Source organism: Amblyomma americanum, chromosome 5 (assembly GCF_052857255.1).
Source record: "Amblyomma americanum isolate KBUSLIRL-KWMA chromosome 5, ASM5285725v1, whole genome shotgun sequence".
NCBI lineage: Eukaryota > Metazoa > Arthropoda > Arachnida > Ixodida > Ixodidae > Amblyomma > Amblyomma americanum.
This window is the reverse complement of record NC_135501.1, coordinates 52,841,634-52,865,834: the sequence shown is the minus strand read 5'-3', so window position 1 is coordinate 52,865,834 and position 24,201 is coordinate 52,841,634. Positions and strand designations below refer to the sequence as shown.

Sequence of the window (24,201 nt, the reverse complement as noted above, 5' to 3'; positions counted from 1 at the left end):
ACACAGTCCTGCAGCGATTCCGTAAAGGTAGAGCATCCGCCTTGCGTACAATAGGACCGGGGTTCAAATCCTTGTGCGGCTCAATTCTCCACCGGAAAGGAGAATAATAATCTTCGTGTCGACGGAACTGCATAACGAAGTTTGGGTGCGGCGCCTGATCTCGATGACCAGAACCGACAACGAACTGCTTCATCAGAACAGGATTTGGTCAACCTGGTGTGGTACTACTTGGCCGCAACCTCATATATGATTACACCAATCAACCCTCGGCCCTTAGTGCCCAGCTGCTGCGGAGCAACTGGCGAAGGCAGCGGTCAGACGTGTGACGCAGCGGAGGATGCGAAGACTCGCTGTACACGGGCAGGCCGCCATTGGAAGCTGAACCTGAAATAATCAAACCTAAATTAGAAACTGAAAGAATTTACCATGAAAGCAATTTACGACATTAGGAATATTCATAGACTTTTTCAAAGCCCTCAATCACATTAATCATGAAACACTGATTGGAAAGCTACAATATACGCCTTTAGAGGAGTATTCCTAAGTCTTATAGAGCTATCTGCAGTACCGGTACCAAATGGTTGTAATACAAAACCATAAGTCGCATCTGAAATCAACAACAATTGGGGCGCCTCAGGGGAGCTCTTGGGGCACTATTATTTACATTAACAACCTAACAAACAACGCTCCTCTGGCTAAATTGATCGTCCATGCCGTTGGCACTACCCTACAATTTAGGTCTCCCGGGTGTAGTGGAATTGGGGCTCGAGAAAAATCAGCATTAAGAAAAACTGCTACATCTACTGCTGTTGCTGATAGGAAGAAAGAATAGGAAAGTGCACGGGCCTCCCTACTGGCTCAAGCTGAGCCACGCTCGCTGCCGCGTGCTGAAAGTAGGAGAGTTAAAGGATAGGAGAGCAAATACAGAAAGAAAAGGCGCGCACTAATATGCCCCGGGCCGATCCCGGAAGCAGTGCAATACCGGGCCGACCATTGCCAGAATGCTTCAAGGTCTAAATGCATGGTGTCAGGTAACCTGAGCAACCTTTAACGCAAGCAAAAGAAAGCTTTTCTCATTAAACCGAAAAATGATAGGGCTATTATTACTCACCGTGTAATTATTGGAAACTCAGCTCAGGATGTGGCTCAGAAGACGCGGGTTCGATCCCGGCCGCGGCGGTCGAATTTAGATGGAGGCGAAATTCTGAAGGCCCGTGTACTGTGCAATGTCAGTACACGTTGAAAAACCCAATGTGGTCGGAATTTCCGGGAAACTTACGCCTTCTCTCATAACCTGAGGCGCTTTAGGACGTTAAACTCTCATAAACCAAACCAAGCCCTGGATGTCAAGTCCTCAGATAAATTCATTGGGGTCACTTCTGAAGAAGGTTTAACCGGTAATAAACATTTTCGCATGTTTGAGATAAACTGACATGCGTCTAAGTTCCCTTGTAAAAGTAGGCTTTTTTATGCCCACTTCAGTTCAGTTACTAGCGTATAACTGCCTCTTATTTTCACACATAGAATAATTTCACCCAGTCTGGGGTAATGTTACCGGGTCAAACATTGCTAAACTTTGTTTACAACGGAAAAAGAGCTGAACGCACTGTTAGCAACTCTGCCTATGATGCCCATACTGAACCTCTTTTTAGGAATCTTCAAGTTTGTCGAGCGAATATATTATTTAATGAATTACTCCGGCAACGGTTCATTACAGAAAAGCGAGGAAGTCACTTTATTGACCGCCTAAGTGTTATTATTATTATTACAATTTATTATTATTATTATTATTATTATTATTATTATTATTATTATTATTATTATTATTATTATTATTATTATTATTATTATTATTATTATTATTATTATTATTATTATTATTATTATTATTATTATTATTATTAAAAATAATAATAATGGTCTACTTAATAAAATAAAAGCGGGAGTAAAAAGAGGTTGCCACCTGCGGGATCTTCCGTCGATACCTGAAGCACATGAGCTGCGGCTAGCGAGAGTAAAAGCACAGGAAGAAAAGAAGGAAAGAGAAAGAAAGAGCGGAGCGATAGAGAGAGAGGATAGGAGAATTTTGCATATCCAAAAACAGAAATAACACACTCATCATAATGAGACCTGGTTCATATCACGCGCACACACAAAAAATAGAACTCAACTACACTCCTATTCATTGTCGTGCATGTTAACCTCACTGGTTTTGGATTCTCCCTTCATTCATGTGGTTTTGAAGCAGGGATGATTGCCTTTGAATCACACTGCTTGCGTTACACTTTTTCGATGCGTACACCTACATCTACATCTTGCCATTGTACGAAGATAATTAAATCTCTGAATTGTTGTTGCTAATCTAGGGTTCAGTTCAGAATAACTGTATTGTTTCAGCCGGCACCCCTACCTGCCCTCTCCGGCACGGAACGCAGGCCTCCGGGAGAGGAGTAGGGGGTTTATTTACTACTAGAGCGATGCTGCAGCTGCCAGTTGAGTCAGTTCCTTTTGCACCCTGGACCCTGGGCTTCAAGGGTTTTCGATATTTTGTAAGCAAATTTGAAAAGGGCACGGAACCCCGTGAAGCACAAAACTTTCGGCTTTTTGTTTCTGCTACCTACATCATGTATGCATGTGAAATTAATTTATTTTTTTTTATTTCTTATTTGAACTTGACACAGCTTAATGCTAGAATCTTACCCAGCGAGGCTAATCTAGCGGTGCTGTTCGAGAAACTAGCGCGCACTAAATGGGATGTCACAGGGGTGAGGGAGGTATGAAGGGCAGATGAGGAAAATATAGTGCAAATGAATGGGCTCGTATTATGTTATCGTGGATTAGCGAACAGTCGAGAAATAGCCGTCGGACTCTTCATCTATTAGGATGAAGGAACAGGAATTTGGTGTGGAAGGGTCCCAGTGGGGCGACTAAAAATGAAATCGACTTCATACAACGTGCGAACCCTGGCATCGTGCTGGATGTGGACGCCCTTCGAAAGGTGTGTCGTCGCAACAACAGGGTAGTAAGGTTTCGAATTATCCCAGACCTGAAGAGGCAACGAAAGAAACTAGTCAGGTGGAAGTGCAGTATTGAGTTAGCGGTATGAGAGAAAGTAGAGGAATTCAGCATCTCCCCGCAGAGCAGATTGAGGACGACGATCTTAATTGAGGACGACGATCTTAATGTTCCAGCAACCAACGGTAATCTCAAAGCTGTCATTACGGAGTGCGCAGTAGAAGTAGGCGTTAGAACGGTTCGACAGGATACCAGGCGGCTCTCTAACGACACTGAATATCTTTTTAAGAAACGTCAATGCATGAATGCCTTTAACCCCATAAACAGAATAGGACTGGCTATTCAACAAGCGCAAGCTAACCGGCATAAGGAAGTTTAGAGTTGCAGAGACTCGAGCATGCTCTATAGAATGGAGGTAGAGTAAAAGCGGTGAGCGGAAATTAGGCATAGGTAAAAACCATATTGGCAAAATGGGTAAGTTATTCAAAGTGCCGGACGATTTATACAGATATCTAAATGCTAGTCAATATAATCAGAACGGTTAATGAGACAGGCGGTAGCATACAACCATGAGACATTTCGCCAGTAACAAAAGAGGAAATAAAGAAAGCCTGAGGAGCAATGCAAAGGGAGAAAGGAGGTGGTGAGGATCAGGTGACAGCAGATCTGTTGGAGGATGGAGGGGAGACTGTGTTATAAAAACTAGCGACCATTTAAACAAAATGGTATATGAACGCGAGCGTACCTGAGGCTTGGAAGAACGCTAATGTCATCTTAATTCATGAGCAAATAGACGTCAAGGACATGAAAATTTCAGACCTAGCAGATTACTGTCCTTTGCGTATAAGGTATAAGACTTCAAACAACTTAGTGATCTAGCAGTTTTCGTAAAGGTTCCTCAACAAAAGACCATGTCCGCAGTATAAATAAAGTGACAAAGAAATGCGCCAAAATAACTAACATTTATCTATAGCCTTCATAGATTACGGAAAGCATTTGACTTAGCGGAAACCTAAGCAGTCATGCAGGCATTACGAAATCAGGGTGGAGATGAGCATTATGTAAAAATGCTGCACGACATTTATAATCGTTGCGCTGATCGTATTCCTGCATAATTATTAAATAAAAGGCTAATAATGAAGGGTGTCAGGCTGGGAAACGCGATCTCGACAATGCTATTCACCGCCTTTTGGCAGGAGGTATTCAAAGGCCTGGATTGGGAAAAGTTGGGGATAAGAGTTAATGAATGAGTTAGTTATATGCTATTCGCTGATGTCGTTGCCTTCCAAAATAATACAGGGTGTGGATTGCAAGCCATGATCCACGACTTAGAGCAGCAGAGCAGAACAGTGGGTCTAAAAATTAAGTAGGAAAGCAAAATAGCGTTCAACAGTCTCGGAAGTAAACATCGGTTTACAATTGGAAGCAGGTGTGGTTAGTGGTAAGAGAATACGTTTACTTAGAGCAGGTAGTCACCACAGATTCGGATTGCAAGAGTGAAATGACTAGAAGAATAAGAATGGGGTGGAGCGCATATGACAGGTTATCTCAGATCATGTATGGCAGTTAACCAATATTCCGCAAGAGAAAATATAACTCCTGTGCCTAACCGCTACTCACCTGTGGAGTAAAAACCCAGGGGCTAACGAAAAGGGCTCTATTTAAATCGGGGACTATGCAGCGCGCTACGTTATGGAAAATGATAGGTGTAAGATTAGAGACAGGTAGAGGGCAGTGTGAGTCAGGGGAACAAATGTCGGTTAATGACTTGCTGTCAAAATCAGAAGAATAATTAGGATTGGTTGTGGGGTGCAGTGCGAAGGCAAGGAAACCGATGGCCATTAAGAGTGACGGACTGAACTCGAAGAAAAGAAAAGCTTAGTGGGGGACGGCACAAAGTTAGGTGGGTGGGTGATGTTGGGAAATCTTCATGGTTAAGGCGCCGCGCCTGATACAAGCCAGGGTTGATTCAAAATATATGGGATGTTTCTTTGTTATGCAGTTTCCATGCTCAGGCTAATGATCATGATAATGACACTGTAACCATAACCACCTCCTTCCTGTCTAATTAGTCTCCGGGTTGTTCTTGTGACAAACATCCACCGGTTGTGCCCTCTTAAGGTGTTGTCATACCCTCCTCCTTCCACAGTAACTACCCTCCATGTGGTTACCATGGCAACGGACCAGCTGTTTATGTTGACTTCGACTTCTACTGCTGCTGCTGCTACCACTACTACTACTACTACTACTACTACTACTACTACTACTACTACTACTACTACTACTACTGCTACTGCTGCTACAATTGCTACTACTGCTACTATAACTACTACTACCACTACTAATACTAATACTGCTGCTGTTACGCGTAACCAGGAAACGGGCGCCTAACTGCTGTAGCTGTGAAAGCAGCCGACGCTGTCGCTGTCGCTTTTCTTCACATTGAAATTTTACGAGATGAAATGTGTTTTCTTTGAACATAGCGAAGCATTCCATACAAAGCTACATTCTCTTGAGCGAAACCCTCTTCCACGAGTTCTAAGCTGTTTAAAAAGAATAGTTTAAAAAGTCAGAACAGGCTTAAGTAAACACCCCTTAATTATCCGTCCCCTAAAATCGCAAACGTGTATAAATGTTTGGGTCATTGCAGCCTGCCTTTGTCTTTCGAATTCCGATATCAAACTTGTTCTCTGCCAGTTGTATGTTAGAACCGCAAAATAAGTAGAAGGTACGATGAAGGAATTTATATATTTATACCACGAAATTCCTAACCTCTTTACCACCTCCAATTTTTAAACTTTCTCGCAATGAATTTTCTTACTACCCAGCAGTATATATTTAGCCTTTCCTGTGTTCCGTGATACAGTGGTAGAGCGTATTAAGAGCATATAGATATGAAACACTAAGTGTTTTTTTTTATTTTATTGTAAAAAATACTTGTTGCGACAGACTATCTTCTGTAAGGGTCTTAGGTCTCAACTGGCTTGAAAACGCTCAGCCATTGTCCACCCACAGGAATTCTTCCGTATTTTTTCCTACAAAGAAATTAATTTTTTTCGTTTCAAGGCGGCCGAAAAGTTTCCATATGTTTTCTTCTGACGGTTCAGGGTTAGTGAAAGAGAGTAAGCAGTTTGTCGAGTAAACATACTTTGCAGCCGGTAATACGTGCAATACTCTTTTTAATGAATCAGTCAGGAACAAAAAATACCGAAGGAGGAAAAAAATTCGTTGAATAATATATTTCGAGCGAGAAAAATTATTTCTTGTGATAGGAGCAGATGCTCCATGTTCTAGAGCATGGCATGCCAAGGTATCCACTCTGTCCTCTGTATTATAAAGTATGCTTTCAAGCCAACCTTTACAATTTACACTGCCTAAACCTCCTGGCTTCTAAATTCCTAAGCTGGCTTCTCAGCAGTGCATTTTGTCCAACTAATTGCTGAGCATGTACCTTTAACAGCAGTCGATATAAGCTGAGTTCTTGCATTTTTAGATATTGGCTTCTCGATGTGTATTTGTTATTCCTAGGTCAAAGTATTCTTCTTCCAAAAACGCACAAAGTGCGCTAATATAATATATTTCTAAAAGGTACTTTTACGCCAGCATATCGGCAAATCGCACGATGGAGTCACCAACTAAAGAATTACGAAACTATCCTATTAATGCGCTTACCAGCTTTCCTATCCAACGAATATTATCTGCACTTATAACCCTGACATGTCAGATATTCCCTACTTTTTTAAGCCACCCATGACATCATTTTTTCCTTCTTCTATAAACTAGTAGCCACTCTAAATATATTTTCGACAAGCTGTGCTGTGGCAGACCTTAAGTACTGCACTATAAAAATTGGCTTTAAGCGGAACAAGACGCCAACAAAAAAGCACTGCAGAAAACATCTCATTTGTAACGAGATTCGGGTCAATCAAGTAAGTTGAAAGAAATCTTAATCAGCCTGAAACAGGCAAGTCCCATCAGGGAAAACCGGCGAACATCGAGCATGTTCGGAACCAGCACGAAAGCTCCGAAGCGGTTCGCTCTTGCGGAATTGATGCGCTGTTCTAGGAAAGACGGGACCAATCGAACAGAGTAATCAGGCTGGATTGCGTTTGCAGAAATTCTCCTGCGCCAAAAGGGGTAAGAGGAGATGCGAATGATTGAGAGAAGTGCCCCGCCACTCCGATTCGCTCGCTAATCAGCAGAAAAGGTATAGGTGGAATGCCAATCAGCCAACATAAATAAGTCTGCTCTTTCCAACTTTGCTGCGCGCTAGTCGCCAAACTGCTCACTATGTTCCCATCAGAAGCACGTAAGTTCTTCTCTAGAAAGAAGTATGAGCCTTAATAGGGCATGGTATTACCAATGCATACCACTCGCGTGGAGAGTTCATTTCACTGGTTCCAGAGCCAAACTATTTTGTAGTTTCCTTTTTCTCTGCCCTTAAGTTAACTAAATGCTCAGCAATATTCGACGTTATAAACGCGTCAAGATAATCAGCATCGTAGAGCGCTCGTTTTCAATTTCACCTATGTCTACAGAAGCAGCTAGAATAGGTCTATTTAGCAGTAAAACAGTGGGGCCACCGTTTGAAGTCCCCTAGCAATTATATGGCGGGTGCTGTTAAAGGGAGGCCACCCAGTGTCGGCATGTAACTGAAGCCCATTTCTGTGGTAGCTGTAGTTGTTTTTTTTCGGCTCGGCTTCACGCCTATTCCATTGCGCACGAAGCCAAACAAGTATCATTTCAAGAGAAAACAAGGAGAAATGAAAGAAGTAGAAGGTAGTTTTAGCTTTCGTAGCCCGTTCTGAGCCAGCGTGCAATAGAAGCGCGTTGTTCGTTTTGATAACACCCTAATCCAATCCAATCCAGTACAAGCGGCCAACCGCATACGAGAGAAGAAGAGAAAGAACAGAAGAACAAATAGGAGAATGTGGAGTGGCACCGTGGTTAACACACTCGGCTGTCGTCAAATTTTTTAACTAGACCTTAGCCCTCTTTTTTATTTCTGTCGCTTTCCGCTACCGGTTCTTGTCCTTCGTGTTTTTGAATGGTTTTCCTCGGACATTTGTGCGAGCTGGCCCAGATCTAGACTGTCCTGCGAAGCCATAATCTTGCTTAGGCAGTAATTGTTTTTTTCGGAGAATCCAAAGTAATAACTGCGCAAAAAACGTATATATACCGGATGTTTTTTTTAAGTATTTACAGATAATTATTTTAAGCCCTGCGTGAGATACGCCGGAGCGGTCTATGCAAGTGAATCTTACAGTAAGGCGGATTTATCTACGTCACAGAGTGCAGTGGTTAAACGATTATTGAGCTTAAATTACCTAATCAACTTTCTTGCTTTTGTCCTTATAGGCCTGCATAATATTAAGAAATTGAAGGCCCATAACATATTAGTTGGGTGCAGTTTATATATTTTCTTTATCTGCAATACAGCTCGAAATAGTTAACGTGAAAAATACGCATTCCTTAACTCGTAGTGTTTTTTTCCCGCAATGCACACTTTTAAAATGCCATTGCGCCAGTTTATTTCTCTCGCATTTCTAGTAAAACAAACACGAAAGCTGTTTGTCTATTTTATGCCCTAGAAGCAGTTAGCGCGATTTCTTCGAGAATACTACGTGCAGCGACGACATTTTAAAAATGTGCATTGCAGGAAGCCAACTTTATGAGCTTAAGAATGCGCATTATTAACGCTAAATATATCGAAATGCATTGCCGATTAAGAAAATTTTTAAACTAGGTTCAGCTTCTGTGTCGACAGCCTTCAAATGCTTAATACAATATTGGTCCTTGAAATCTAAAGTAAAAAGTGGATGAGTAATTTTAGTTAACTGTTTCATCACAGAACTCTATCACATACATAATTTCCGCCCTGCTGTACAATCCACCTGCAGAGACCGCACCGACATATCTCTCGCAGAGTTTAAAATAACTTTCTGCAAAGAGTTAAGATAAAACACCCAGTATATGTGAATTCTCTGCGTCCTTTGTCTCCTAGTGATACCTTTACCAGTAAGAGCGAGAAATTAACTTCAAATTCAACTTAAAGATACGACCTTTTCCACTAGTAAGGTGAGTGGAATTCGATATTGAGCCCAGAGAGGAAGAGCCCATTGATTTTTCTGATTCCTAGACCGGGTACTTTGGCTGTCAGAACGCTAACAAAACACACAGGTTGCAAAGATACCAAAGTACGACCTCAAAATGCATTCTTCGAGGCCGTACTATAGCCGTTTCCTTGTCTGGTTGTGCATATTCGAATACACGCTGAAGCATGCCTTTTTAATGCTAGTGAAATGCATGTAGGTTGTCGCATGTACTCGAGTAGGCTCAGCAATGCTTGCGAGGAGGAGTCAAGATTTTGATTTTCTTGTCTACTGCGCTCTTCACCAGTCGTCAGCATTTTATTTATTTAACATACATTTAGCCTAAATAACTATATGGTTCAGGCGACTGAAGAAGCAAGGCATGCCACGTGGGATGTCAAGTGAAACAATCTTCTTCGCAGTCAAACTATTTCAGCTTTGCCACCAATAACAAATTGGTACAGTTTATTATGCTGCCTGCCTGCCTGTACTCAATGCCTGGACGTCTCACTTGAATGCGACTTTCCAGTAAAGCAGTCGATTTCTTCCTCAATTCAACATTGTTCAAAGGTGCCTCATACTGCATATACAGGAATGTTTTAACTTCAGCTTAGCTGATTTTTTTAGAATTCAGGATTCAAGGAATGGATTTAGGAATCTTGAAATTAAGGCCTACAAAGTTGTTGTTTTTTTTTTGTGCCAGCATTTAAGTAGGGGAAATAATCGCCGATTAAACCCGGGGTGATGATCACGCTTCTTGAGAAGTCGGAGAAGTGCGCTGCAACTTGTGAAGATATCATGCACGGTGAAATTTCTGATTTTCGCTGCCTTCGCCCACACACTTGGGTGCGCCATCGGATGCCGCTAAATAACTCTCCGTAAGCTCTACTTGTGGTGACGTTGGCTTTTTTTATTCCAGCTGGCGTGTCCACCTTAGAAGTATACCGCTGCCTTAGACGACGTCATCATGGGACCCCTCCTCCCCACAACCGCCTCTCTGCCGAGCGGAAAAGCCCGAATGCCACCGCAGCTCTGTACTGCGAATACGCCTCAACTTAAAATATGCTAGGACAAAAATATTTTCACACCATTTACCTGCAAACCGTATACGCTATATCTCTTTAGGCTCGTTGAATTCTTTAAAATCTTGAGTAGCCGTTCTATGGGTTGCAGTAAGCAAATATTAAACGGTTACAGGCACTCGCTTGCTTAACTTTCTGACACACTTCAGAAAGGCTTCCTCCTAACAGCAGACGCACGCGACTACATGCATTCATAACAAGAGGATCAAACATAAAAAGAGTAATTGCTGTCGTAAATGAATAACTTTTCTGAATGTAAAAATTACAAAGATGACCCACTGGTGAGTGCTGATGCAGAAAGCTTATAGTGTTGTCGATAATAGCGATGACATTTTATGCTCTAAGCCACCGGAATTGAAAAACTACGAGAGTTGAATTTCAACCGCAGTGGTCGATTAACTTACGGATTGCAAAAACTTATACCCTGTGTCGGAACGGAGACCTGAACGTATACCGGATTGCCGGACTGCAGCTTCGCAGGCATAGTAGCAGGAGCGTGCCGCTCAACTAGCATGTCGAGCGAGCCACTGGCGTGCGCCAATTCGGCATACATCTATGCCAGAGTGTCTCCGCTATGCTAAAAATTAGTAATATTTCTAGCGCGCTGCGCTGCAGAACTGAAATGGGAAAATGCCGGGACATAACAGTGTGCTTGTACAACACGACGGCGGTGGCATCGAGAACCCTATTCAATCAGCTACGTGAGTGATTTTTCTGACTTGGTTTTTTAACTTTCTCGCATTTTAAGCACCACTATGTCTACATTCGCATCAAGAGCAGTAACAAGCAGCAAGTTGCTTAGTCTGACACTGTGGACGAGGTGAAAACCGCATTAAGTCAAGCATAGCTGTCTAAGAACACGTCGAAGCAGTGCGTCATCGCGATACGAAGCTTGCAAAGCAGCACGGTTTACAGTTTTGTGCTAGGGGTGCAAACAAGTTCACAGCGCAGACGACAGCACGCCTTAGGCAGCTACTGGTAAGTCTTAGCACCAGCGGAGATTGCAGCTGCAAATGAGACGGTGCGCAAGCACCGAGGCACCTTCAGCATATGGTCGCAAGCGGACAGGTTCAACGTGTCCCACAGAATACTGATGCCCGCCAGGCAGTAAATGTTTCACCACGTAGTTGATAGACTTTCGGCGTGCTCGTTAAAAAGGCGAGATGAGGGCAGCCTACCTGTGTCATCAACTCTCACGCGTTCCGGCTTAAACAGGCCCAGTTAGGGACAAAAAACGCTCAGCTTCCAGGCCTTCGAGGTGCCGGTGCTGCGTTCTCACCAAGAAGTCCGACCAGAGCGCTGGAAGCTTCCTCGGCGTCTCCTTGAAGGTATGAAAAAACAGATCGAGGGCTCGCATTTAACTGCCATCTCATAGGCACCAATCAGCCACTCAGTGTGAAAAGTTGTGCAGAACAAAGTTTCCACTGAGCGAAATTTTACTTACTCAGTGCAACTATGCAAGACAGGACCGATAGAACTTTTTCTCTTTTACTGCCGCCGATTTCCGGCCGTAACCGCAGCGTTTCCAATTGAAGCAAGGCTTCAGTTACAGCCTGCTCTGTACTCTGAAATGAAAAAAAAGGCTGCTATCTTGAATCGTCAGTATATTTTTATACGCGACGTCCTTGTAAATTCCTACACGACAATAAAGAGTGGGGAACCTCTGCGTAGAGAATGTACAGCTGCACCAGCTGCTGAAATTTGTGGCCATCCATCGCTTCAACATTCATATGACGGGACGATTCTGACCTTCTTATTTTACTAAAAATTTCGTTTTCCAACAAAGTTTATGCGTTTGGCTGCGCGACTCTCACTAGAAATCTTCGTATTTGAAGGCGGATGATCCGTTTTCCGTCGCTTTAAAGAGAAAAAAGAAACACATAACTTTATTATTTCATTTTGTATTCCGCTAAAGTGAAGTGATGTGTTAAACCTCGCATTGACCTATATTGCGATATTTCAAGACATGAGAGCGCACCCCCCTCCTCCTCTCTTATGCTTTCGTCAGAAGCGGTCCGTTCCCAAGACACCGCTGTCGTATGTTCTGCTTGGATCTCATAACGCAGCACCACTATATCTTTCCATTCCTTCCGACTTCTGTGCTATATCGTTTCAGTTGAAGATTCCACATCAGCGTTTGCGGTTGCTATTCTCTACTTCTGTCTCCCCTTTCTCGGGCGGTTCTTAAGATGTTATTTTTTTTACAAATGTGCCAGCGTCTGTATTTTCACTAGCTAAGCAACTTTATGCCGCTATATTCCTGCATTCACTTCCTCCCCAGCTTCAAAGAAAGACGTGATTTATCGTTGCTCTAAATCGTAGAATGTGGTCTCCGTTTTGCGAGCTCGGGGAGAGTGTTTTCAAGTCATCTGTATTTCCTTTTCTCAGTTTTACTTTCATTCCAGTTGTTGTACGCGTTCAGAAAAGAACTCCATTTGTTTAAAAAGATTTCAGTTTGGCTCCCCCTTCAAATTTTGTTGCGGCAACGGCGGCGTCTTTGCTATACAAACATCCAGTAGGTAGAAATTTGAAGCACATCTGCGACTCCCAGATAACTTTTAATAGCTTTAGCTCTTACTACTTACGTTTGTCAAGGGCGCGTCTGTTTGCAATGATGGCCAAATTGACCAAAACGGTAAGCACTTGACCAGAGTATAACACACACCAACCGTCGCGCTTAGCGCCTAAGTTGATAGCGATACTTTCGATGCGTTTTAAATGTGCCAGTATAGCGGCCATCGAAGCAGACTCCGCCCCCCCCCCCTCCCACCCCACCCCTCCGGGACTACCATTTGCATAAAATTTGCGGCCACCCGCTTTCAGGATAATGTTCAAAGTGGTGACAAATGACTTGGCATGTTCGTTAAGATACAATTTACTAATTGAGATGAAGCCCCAAATATGAGTGTGATTCGCAACGACGGCCTTACCGCCCCCAAACCGTGCATTCCGAGGACCTTCAGACGGCCATTACGGCCTAACCGTTTGTCGCAGGGGGGTTCGCGGTGGTGTCAAACTATCCGTCGTATTGTGATACACACGTTTATAAAATTTATTAACTGTTATAACGAGCAGATATACCGAATTTAGCGAAGGTGGCTGCAAATCGCAATATTGTAGTGCAAAATTAATGTGGTAGATGGCGCTTCGCCTGGCATTCATAGCTAGAACGAACAGTGACTGTGCAGCAAATACTTCTTGGCTTTGTTTTCTTTTATTGTTTTATTTTATTTCGATATACTGCCAACCTCCACCGGGGTGTTTACAGTGATGGGCGCACTTCAAAAAATACATAACTTCCAGATAAAACAGTTATAGAACAGTAAGCAGCTTGTTGTACAATGAAAAGGACAGGTTTAGTTAAAGCACGACAAGATCAAACAAATTCGAGGTAATCAGTTATACAGAACAAAGTATATATCACCAACATTTTAACAATATTTGGTCAGTTTTGTGGCAGCATACTCAGCTCGGCAAGCTCCAAAAATTTGAGGACTGTCGGCTGCATTACAAATGAAGCGTCAAGTGCATTCCATTCCCGCAATGCTCGCGGAAAAAAAGGAAAAATAGAATCTGGTATTGCTAACAAAAAATTCATCAAGTGTGAGAGGATGTTTGCGGCGGGTGATTCTGGAGTGGCTTATATTGACGAAGTCTTCAGAGTTAAGCTTAAATGAATTGTGCAGAAGTACAGGAATTTCAAGCGGTGCAGTTTCGATCGGATAGATAAAGGCTGACGTCCTGCGCGATGCAAAAGTTCAGTAGGCGAATCTGTGTGTCTGAACTGGTTATAGCTAAATCTCGCAGCTTTTCGCTGCACACTTTCCAGTGCGGCTACGCTAGTACCTGTATAAGGGAACCATGTAATGTTAGCATATTCTAATACCGGGCGTATAAGTGTAGTGTATGCCAGAAGCTTTATTTCGGGAGGCGAGTTTTTCAAGGCGGGCGTTTGAGGAAAAAGTTTGTTCATTGCCTTATTTGCTACATGCTGAACGTTCGTTGTCCAGTTCAGGTCGGATGAGATAAGAATGCCCAGATATCGGTATTCCGTAACAGTTCGTTGCGCAGTGTTATCAGAACCATAAGTGAACTTAAGCGGAATTTTTTTTCTTTGTGACGGACATAGAAACAGTGTTGTCTTTGTTAATGACCATGCTCCAATCATGACACCACTGAAAAACTTTATTCAAGTGCTATTTAGTTTGATCTGATCAGACTGATGTTTAATTTCATGATAAAGAACGCAATCGTCTGCAAACAGTGTCATTTGTGCTTCATTTTGGTTAGTTATATCATTAATAAATAACAAAAATATAAGAGGCGCCAGTACAGATCCCTGGGGAACAACAGATACCACGGGAATAATGTCGGAGGTATGTCCGTCGAATTGGACAAATTGGTAACGTTAAGACACAAAAACTGCTGATCCATAATGTGACGAGACCATCACCAATTAAATGCTTGAGTTTGTACAGCAATTTTTGGTGCGACACCCGGTCGAACGCTTTGGAAAAGTCAAGGAAAATTATATCAAATTGCGACTGATTGTTAATACCTTGCGAAAGATCATGTACGAATTCAACAAGCTGTGTTATAGTTGATAGTCCATTTTTAAACCCATGCTCGCAATGGGGAATTAGCTTTTTAGCCTCCATGTATTGAGTCAGAAATTTTAGGATAATGTGTTCCAGAATTTTCCAACATGTACATGTCAGAGATATCGGTCGATAATTATTCGGGGAGTGTTTATCACCTAATTTGCGGACAGTGAACACTTTGGAGATTTTCCATTCAGTGGGAATACAACATTCACGAATTGATTTCTGGAAAAGAAGACAAAGATATTTGCTACAAGGCTCGGCATAACGTTTCAGAAAACCATTACGAATGACGAATGCCACCTGGGCCGCTACTTTTCTTTTCATCAATATTTAGAAGCAAGGATAGCACACCAGCCTCAAAAATTTTAGGTGTACCGACGAGAAGCTCGTGGCCATATTGTTGTGGCGCAATCTGGTCAAAGTGGTTTTTATCAATAGTGAAGACTGATTGAAAATATTTTTTGAACGAACCTGCTTTAAGTTTGCCGTCCAGAGGTGACATCGGAAGACTTATCTTTTGCTTTGTGCTCAAGTAACGCCAAAATTTGCTTGGTGCAGTTTTAATAAATTTTTGTAATGTAGTGTTGTAGAAATGTTCTTTTGCATTTCGAGTTGCATGTTTAAGTTGCCTATTTATTGAATTAAGGCGAGAGTGGTAGTCAGGGATAGTGCGAAATTTGTTCCGCTGACCGATTCTTTTGATCCTTCGTTTAATATGAATTATTTCACGTGCGATCCAGGGATTCAGGTTTTTGACAACTTTTCGAACTGTTGGGACGAAGCTTCCCATGCAATGCATAAAAAGATTTAAAAAAAACTGCCAGACGCTGTCAATACTTGACTGCTTATCGAGACATAAATGGGAAAAGTTCTCGTATTCATGGACGAGATAAGTCATAACAACATCATCATCGGCCCTATTAAATGCGAAGACACGTTTTTCAGCACGATCCAGGGCTAACGAGGTTAGATATGGGCAATGTACACAGTATTAATTCATGGCCTGATAGCCCTTGAAGTGTTTCTATTGTTATGGCATTGCCTGAAAAGCGATCGCTAACGAAGAATAGGTCTAGAATAGAGCTGGTATGGTTATGGACACGAGTCGGAGTGTCAACAATCTGCGTAAGGTTGAACGTGAACAAGAAATCTATCATCAGGTTATTTGTAGCATTTCCGGGGTTAAGAGATTTCCAGTTAATATCTTGAAAATTAAAGTCCCCAGCCATGACGATTTTCCCGCCGGGGGTATGTCTAAGAATGTAGTTGAACAACGAGTCCTGACTCTTCCATTTGTCGACATCTGGTCCGCGACCACGTGACCAGTCCGCGCACATGGCTAATGCCCTGAAACGACTGCATGACGGGAATCCTGCGAGCCTGCGCAGTGGCAGCAGCCGCAGTTATGATTAAGCCACCAAAGGCGACGTGGCAAATCAGGAGGGCCGTGAATGCAGCCGAGGAGATGATTCGTACATTGAAAGCTGCACGTGTGCGAGAGGCGAGAGCCTCAAGTGTGCAGGCGGTTGACCTGAAAACGAGTGCCATCGGGCCGCTTCCCGTAAGTGCGCGGCGTGACAAGATTCTCAAGTCGGGGTGAACACATTTCTGCATCTGCAAAGCATGCGTGTTAAGCCTCCCAGTCACAATCACCACTCACTCATGACTGGCAGCAGAATTTAAAGCAAATGCAACAATTGCCAAGACGGAATGTGGACAAGGTTGTGCTGATCATCCCCGTTGTCAGGGGTCTATTCCGCAATTGTTTTTGATTTTGAATGTTTCTTGATTATTTGGCAATAATCTTCAGCCGCTGTAGAGTGCTTTATTTTGTGTGTAGTTTGTATATATCTCAACTCAATATGTGCTTGATCGCAGCTTATTTAAACCGGCGTAGTGGAAAACAAAAATCCACACCAATGAAAAGAAACAGAACTTTACGCTAAAGTTGTAGTGCCGGTCGTACACTGACATAACAGATCACAACAGCAGCCAAATCGAGATTTTTCCTTCGGACGCACCCCTTTGCTCTATCCCTTCTCTGTACGAATGTCTCCGCCGACACGTGGTATGTACGTGGACGCCTTTGTTTCCTTAAGATATCCTTCCTTGATTCCCTATCCTTATGATGCTGTGCATGCGTGCACCAAGAAACCGTTCAATAAGCCTTTATTTTATTCAATTGAAGTTCTCCGCCCCCAGGGAACACTGTCTAGAGTGTAATGGGCATCAGGAAACGCCTCCACCACGGTTTTATTTTCAAACCATCACAACATGACGTGGTACTAAATTGCAGGCCGACGCAATACAAGCCGCTAGTACCTTCATTTTGCAGCGTGCATACCGAATCGGAAATAAAACCTTTAAAGCTGCCATTTAAAGAGCTGACAAGACACGTTTTAAAACGGCGAGCCTTCATAATTGCTGGCTCAAGTGTCGGCAAATACCCGACGAACTGAACCACACATTCAGCAGCAAAGAGCGCCATTGGCATTCTCGGTGCTTTGCGGCGTCAGCAGCTGCTGGCAAAACACGGCAATCAAAAAGCATTCGCGCCAGCTTATCGGCGGCTGGAGAACGTCGACGCTCTTGCACGCTCACAGTGTTCGTTTTCTGCGCTGCTTTTTTCTGTTTTCAAAACATGTTCTCAAATTTTATCTGACCCTTTCATTCACAGATGCAACCTTTTTGCATAGCTCAGAGCTCTCGGAGTATCCTGCACAACGTCATATGTAGGAATAATACAGCAGCTAAAATGTGTGCGTCTTCATAAGAGCCGGACAGCAGTCATTACGTTGTGGTCATACAAATATGTCGTTGATTTCAGTCACGTCATATCAACACGTTTTTCCCCGCGCATTTCTTCCCACCTCAGAAATAAATATAATCAGAAAACACGAAACTCTTGTGGCGCGCCCGACGCGCTAATGATAAAGCGTTGGGGAGAACGCAGGTCCCACGGCCATCATATCTTGACTAATGGCTGGATAATAGCAGATATTCCGACACTGTGCCACGGCTGCTCCTGCATGCCCTTCGACGAGAAGCGCCTCATTATTCATACGGCTCGTGACATTCTTCACATGGGTTCTAATAGCTTTCTGTATTCAGACAAATGACATTTTGAGGAATCACTAGTCTTTCCGTCTGTGTGCTCTAGGCTTATGTGGAATTTTCGTATACTTGAGATTGTTTTGCAGGCACCTCGCATCTTATATGTGAAGTTTGCTAGAAGGCAAACTTGTACATATCCTCGCTAAACGCACCGTTACAGTGAGCAAGACAGCTGCTAATGAACGATGTGCAATATGGCGGAGTGACGCAAAAATATCGCATGTAGTCTCACTGTCTGGGTCGATGCTAGAGCAGCCACAGGCTTCGAACGCTGCAGTCTTCATCCTCTTCATGACTTCTGACTTATCGCGGTGAGACTGCGTCGGTTGCTGTTTTTGCGGTGGCCTTCTAAGTTTTTTTTCTAAAGAATAACCGGCATCACTAACAGATTTGATATATACAATACCATCTGAACACACACCAACGCACAAATAAAAAGCAACTCAGGAAAGGTATAGGCGTCCTGGATATATCGGCAGAGCTGGAGTTTTCTGTAAAATAATTGCTAATATTTCTTACTGTCCCTCCTAATCGTACGTCGTGTGCTCACAGAGATCTGTCGTATGTGCGGCGGAGTGAAACCCCTGGCACAGCAATTAAAATAATATGTTGCTTTTCTACAGTTTTGTACATCTTTAAAGACTGATTTCTCTTTAAGGAATAGACGCGTAGCAGAATTCCTGTCCGTCGCACTGGTATGCACATTGTGACAATACATCAAAACGCAAGCAGAAATTAATACTTAAAAAATTAAACCATTTTCATTTAAATACATGTAATGAAGCTGAAAATTTACTGTCATATATACGCAGACACATTGACTTTTGTGCCCATCATGTAACTACAATCAACTCACGCAGTAAAATTTTCCAACTTTCATAGTGTTCACGAAATACCCAGAGACCAAAAGGCAAGTCCCATATCTCACATATAAGCGTTGTAGTTAATTCCTCAGCTATTTCATTCAGGATTGGGTGCGCAATGCGTAGAGCTCCTAATTGGTCATTTTTTTCGGCAGCTGATGTGGTTTGTCCCTAGATGGTGTAGACGCTTGGAAATCGAAACGAAAAGCATATTTTATTACCTGGGAAAAGTAACCTTAAAACAAACTGAAATAACCCGCCGCGGTGGCTCAGTGGTTAGTGCGCTCGACTACTGATCCGGCGTTCCCGGGTTCGAATCCGACCGCGGCGGCTGCGTTTTTATGGAGGAAAAACGCTAAGGCGCCCGTGTGCTGTGCGATGTCAGTGCACGTTAAAGATCCCCAGGTGGTCGAAATTATTCCGGAGCCCTCCAATACGGCACCTCTCTCTCCCTTTCTTCTTTCACTCCCTCCTTTATCCCTTCCCTTACGGCGCGGTTCAGGTGTCCAACGATATATGAGACAGATACTGCGCCATTTCCTTTCCCCCCAAAAAAACAATTATTATTATTCCAGAAGTAAATATTTTAAAATACAAACAGGAGCAATCTGTTTCGCTTTTATTTTTGCGTTCACTCTTCATACGTGTGGAAAATACGGGAAGCTCTTCATTCGTAGTTGTGCCTGAAAATAGAACGCATCCATATAGTGACATTTTCTCTTCTAAGAGAAGAATGACGCACGGGCAACCAAAAATTGCTAAAGCATTTCTTTTATGCGTTGCATATTGCAATCACTCAGTTCAGCCCTTGGGCGCGGCCGGGCAGCAACCAAACCACGTGACGTGACGTCACGACAGCCTGAGGAAAAGCTGGGCCCCAACTCGCGCGGTCGCGCGCGGCCGCAGCCACCACCTGACTCCCGCTCCTCCCGCTAGGGGCGCTGCGCTATGATTGACGTCACGGCATATATATAAAAGAGCTGCGCTCTTTCGCCGGGACAGTCTTATACCCCTGTCACACGGGCATTTCGAGGGCCCTCGAACCGATAGTCTATCGACTCAAAGGCGATCGAGCGCTGCTACACGGGCAGTTTCAATGGCGATCGGGTCAATAGCCTATCGAGTCAACGGAGCAGCACGGAACTCCATCGAGATATGCAACGCATTCTTGGCTTAACCAAGCTAAGCCTGGCCATTTTTGTGTACCTTCCCGCGTTTTCGTGGCGTGTTTCCTCCGAACGGTGCTAGTGCTAGCACTTGCGGCAGATCAATAATGAGCAGCATACTCGGAACATCGGGCAGTGAGAACTGTCACGTATTTATCAAATCTTGACGTGCTTTGGAAAATACGGAGACAATTTCCTTCTCTCCAAAAGCGAGACTATACTCGCTCTCCCGCAGCTGTTATCTGAGCTTGTTTTCCTCGTTTTTACTTTCTCAACATTAATAGCAGCTGGTCCACATGGAAACTCCTGAGCATCTCGGATCTGTGCGGTAGCATGAAGGAATGGCGGCTGGATAGCACTGCACTGGATTACGAATTGCTCGTTATTTGCTTCCCTTGTTTGGATGGAATGCAAATATCGCTTTTGGGCAACAAGATTTCGACTCTAGCCTTTTGTCGTGAAACATGGAGGCCTAGCCTCAAAAGTTGGTGCTTCATATTTTTTAAACCATGAGATGGTTAAGTTTTCTGAACTTCCTTTATAGTTGGAACGGCTTCTTTTGTTATCTTGTCCAGCCGATTTGAAAGGAAGCTGAACTTTGCTTCATTTAATTTTTCTCACGAGTAAAAATGGATTTATTGGTTCCCTGTCTATCTCGGAGTTTGCCCGGCAGAAAAAAAAGACTAATTTCATGCAGATAAATTAATTCAAAAATTTTTCCGTCGCTTTACTGAATCTTATGACGTCAGCACTAAACGTACTCCGTGATTACTATTCGTAAATGAATGGCGGTTCAACATAGACTCTGGAATCCGCGAAAATCTTTGGACACATCGCATTTATCGTGCAAAAACGGCTGGCAGTGGAAACACCTGCATTTATTTTTCGCCCCTTTTATAGGTGATGAAAACCCCATTTGCAGTGAAAATATCGTCTTGATGATTGGACCGAAGTAATCTGCGGAGAGTAGCCAATTTAAATCAGCCTTCGTCGCCGAGTTAAGAAGCAATCTTATTTACTTCGCTATTTTTCTTTACAGCCTTTTTCTGGCTGTTTCTGATTACAAACTGCTTTCTTGCTATCTCCTAAGATGTATAACTATGAGTCCATGCTGGATCGTCAAATTATTTCACTCTGCTTTTTAACTGCAAGTACAAAGGTTTTATCTCGGTAGTCTCTCCTACTGCTGTGCGGTTTGCTTTCGTGCCACCAAAACTCAAAGCCTTAATGGCTCCGACTCTGTCCACCCAGATATTTGGATGATTACCTTTATGGTATAGCAGAACACATTTAGAGAAACACTAATGGGAACGTTCAAATTGGGCGTTATAATAGATTGTTTCTGAAAACAAAGCCACCCCTTTCGGTAATAACGGAGCAGTTATAAGCCAGGAAACGTCGAAAAATTAAATCGTGTCGCCGTCACGTGCGGATTTAAAAGTATACTTTGTGCTTCGGCAAACTTTTGAGACGAGAGTCCAAGATTACACTGGGGGGGGGGGGGGGGGGGGGGGGGGGGGCATTCGTCTTAAAACGGCGTTACGGAGTCCTTTTCGCAGTAGGCGCCGCTACTATATATCAATAGACGGGACAATTTTTAAGCGCATTGTTTTGAACAGTAATTGATTTTTTGCTGTCCGCTAAAAGCCAAAGAATCGGTTTTTACTAATAACAATAATATTATGAAGTTGACCTCAATGCCCCTTTCATGTTTTCTGTAGAGCTCGCGCAGGCAACAAAAATATCGTTTCCCTGCCCATGTTTATTTCTCTATGAACTCGTTCCACGACAAGCTGAGCTGGCCTCAAAAACCGGGGCCCTAACGCCTTTTTAACTCTCATACCGCTCATGTTTCCGGATTTCGCTCTTTACGGCTCTCTATTCGCGCAGTGATTATTTTGGTTGTATTGTTTTGCTGCAGTTGTCTCCAACCTGCTGCAGAGTAACGTCACCTGGCGGCTCTCCCAGTAGTTACAAATAGAAAGCAGGCTACTGCAGGCCCTTTATAAGCTGAGGCGCCAGCTAGTACTACGCAGACACCCTTTCAACCTAGACGACAGATGGCCGTTTCGCATGCGGCGACAAAGTTTCTACGACATGTCTCCTCCACTGACGGAGGGGAGATTCATGAAGTTTCTCCTCCCAAGGAATAATGATCAAAAACTGAAATAAGTCTCCTAAGTGAACTTAAATAACGCACGTATGTATATGCGCCGTAAATTACATTCGTCGCCTTTTCCCCCACACTGATCCTGCACTGACACATTTCTTTTTCTAATTTGGTAACTACCGTTACTAACACTCAATGTTACGGTGTCCCTTAAAAGTTTCTAATCCTACCGACAGTTGTCCACTCAACTGCACCCTAGCTGCGCCGGTCGGTTCGGCAGCAACGGGACCGATGGACGATTCTCAGCCTGTAGCTCACAAGCTGACCAAGAGATGGCGCCACGACAGCGCGCTCAACATCAATCTCCCCTCACCACGTGGCGGAGCGCCAATAGCGCAGAGGACCGCCGTTCATTGAGGCTTAGTTTTGTCCCATATGAGGAACGATCCAGCGCATGCGCGGAGGCACTCTCTCTCGTTCTTGTGTGCCGTCCTGGGCTGATTCCTCCCAGCCCGTCTGGCCGAGTCTTTCGTCGCGACTCGAGCAACACTCGGTCGGACCGCCCGAGGCCGACCGCCGTCTCTTCGATCCGCGGCGCGGATGCGCGGGCTATTCGCGCCACGCGGTCCTTTGTGCCGTCCTGAAACCAACCGCCGCCGTGGTCGCCGCTGACAGCTTTTGATTCCCGAAGATTGATTCCCGACTGTTTTTTTTTCTGCTTCGGCGCGCTTTTGCGCGCAACAACTGTGTGGCGCGAAAGACGAAAGCAATGACATCGTGTTCTGCCGCCGTATCTCCTGAACTGCTTCAATCCAATCAAAGCGCTTGCGCATCTGCCGTACTGCCCGAGCTGCAGTCCTTTTGGGTTGCTCCACAGTCACTTTTAACCATTCCGAAGAAGGGCTGAGTGACATACAAAATGACGCGAGGTCATTTCCGAAAGGCTCTTTTGTTTATGCAACAAATGGACATCTGGAATCTGGTGGTCGATGTGACATCTCGGCTCTTGCAGTGATACTACGACCGGTTTCTGAATACTTCTTGAGAGAACTCTCGGACAAGTTCGAGTGGATTACTTCACCCCTGTCATAACACAGCAACTGTCATCATGCTTCAAGAAGGGTGAGCATGTTTCAATGCTTCTTTACGATTTCTTTGTATATCTCTATGTGTGCGGCTAGTAAACATCCACTTTACCCCGGCAAGGGCATTATCTCTTTTAGACGTGCATTAAGATTTACTATACAGAAAAATCTGAAAATTGCTCAGTATATTTCAAACCTTCCATTGCATATAATCATAAACGGCTTAAAAATATTGGGTATGCTCGCACGGCGCAGGCTTCCACATTCGCTGAACTTGTAGCCTTACTCTTCTATCAACACATATTTTTGTGCAATAATTGCGTTATCCGAAGCTTTTTCCCTAAAATACACTCAGGGATATGGTCCTTTAATGTAATACGCCAAGGCGTCAAAGAAAGAAAGAAGTTCGTTTCGTTTAAAGGGGTTTAACGTCCCAATGCGACTCAGGCTATGAGAGACGCCGTAGTGAAGGGCTCCGGAAATTTCGACCACCTGGCGTTCTTTAACGTGCACTGACATCGCACAGTACACGGGCCTCTAGAATTTCGCCTCCATCGAAATTCGACCGCTGCGGCCGGGATCGAACCCGCGCCTTTCGGGCAGGCAGCCGAGCGCCGTAACCACTCAGCCACCGCCGCGGCTCGAAAGAAAGAAGTGACAGGCCTATAAAACATTTTTCTACGAACGCTACATAGAGCTTCGTCACAATCTTTTTTTTTTCTTCTTTTGAAAAAGGGACGCTTTTGTGTTTTGTCTGTCTTTCTGTACAGGAGGAAGTTGAAATGTACCTGGCACCACTGAATTCGTGAAAACCTCTCTAGACGCTTCGAATGAAAATTGGAAAAGTCGCGTGAACAATAGTAACTGCCGTGCCACAAACAGTTATTTATGGTTGGCCAATAAAAGAAAAATTATTGCGTTCTTCCCGCACCGCCGGTAAGTAGCGACACAAGCGTGATGAAAAAAACGACTGATCAGTGCGCTGACAACCACTTCGTTATGATGACAGGCTACCAGTACAATCGTTTATGGAATGTGTCCCGTGGGCAATATTGCGGGTTTTAACCTCC

At 43.7% G+C, this 24,201-nt stretch overlaps 2 protein-coding genes across 3 annotated transcripts in view; one reads left to right on the top strand and one right to left on the bottom strand.

Annotated features, from left to right (window-relative positions):
• Positions 1-259: 259 nt before the first annotated feature.
• Positions 260-24,201, bottom strand: part of LOC144133876 (uncharacterized) — a 33,522-nt gene continuing 9,580 nt past the window's right edge. The window contains exon 2 of the mRNA XM_077666944.1: positions 260-384. Within this exon, the coding sequence (XP_077523070.1) occupies positions 260-384 (125 nt within the window). The remainder of the gene's footprint in view (positions 385-24,201) is intronic.
• The window catches only part of LOC144132433 (uncharacterized), a 131,781-nt gene continuing 130,050 nt past the window's right edge, over positions 22,471-24,201 (top strand). For both annotated transcript variants that reach the window (XM_077664842.1, XM_077664844.1), the window contains exon 1: positions 22,471-23,168. The gene's annotated coding sequence lies outside the window, so the exon portion shown is untranslated. The remainder of the gene's footprint in view (positions 23,169-24,201) is intronic.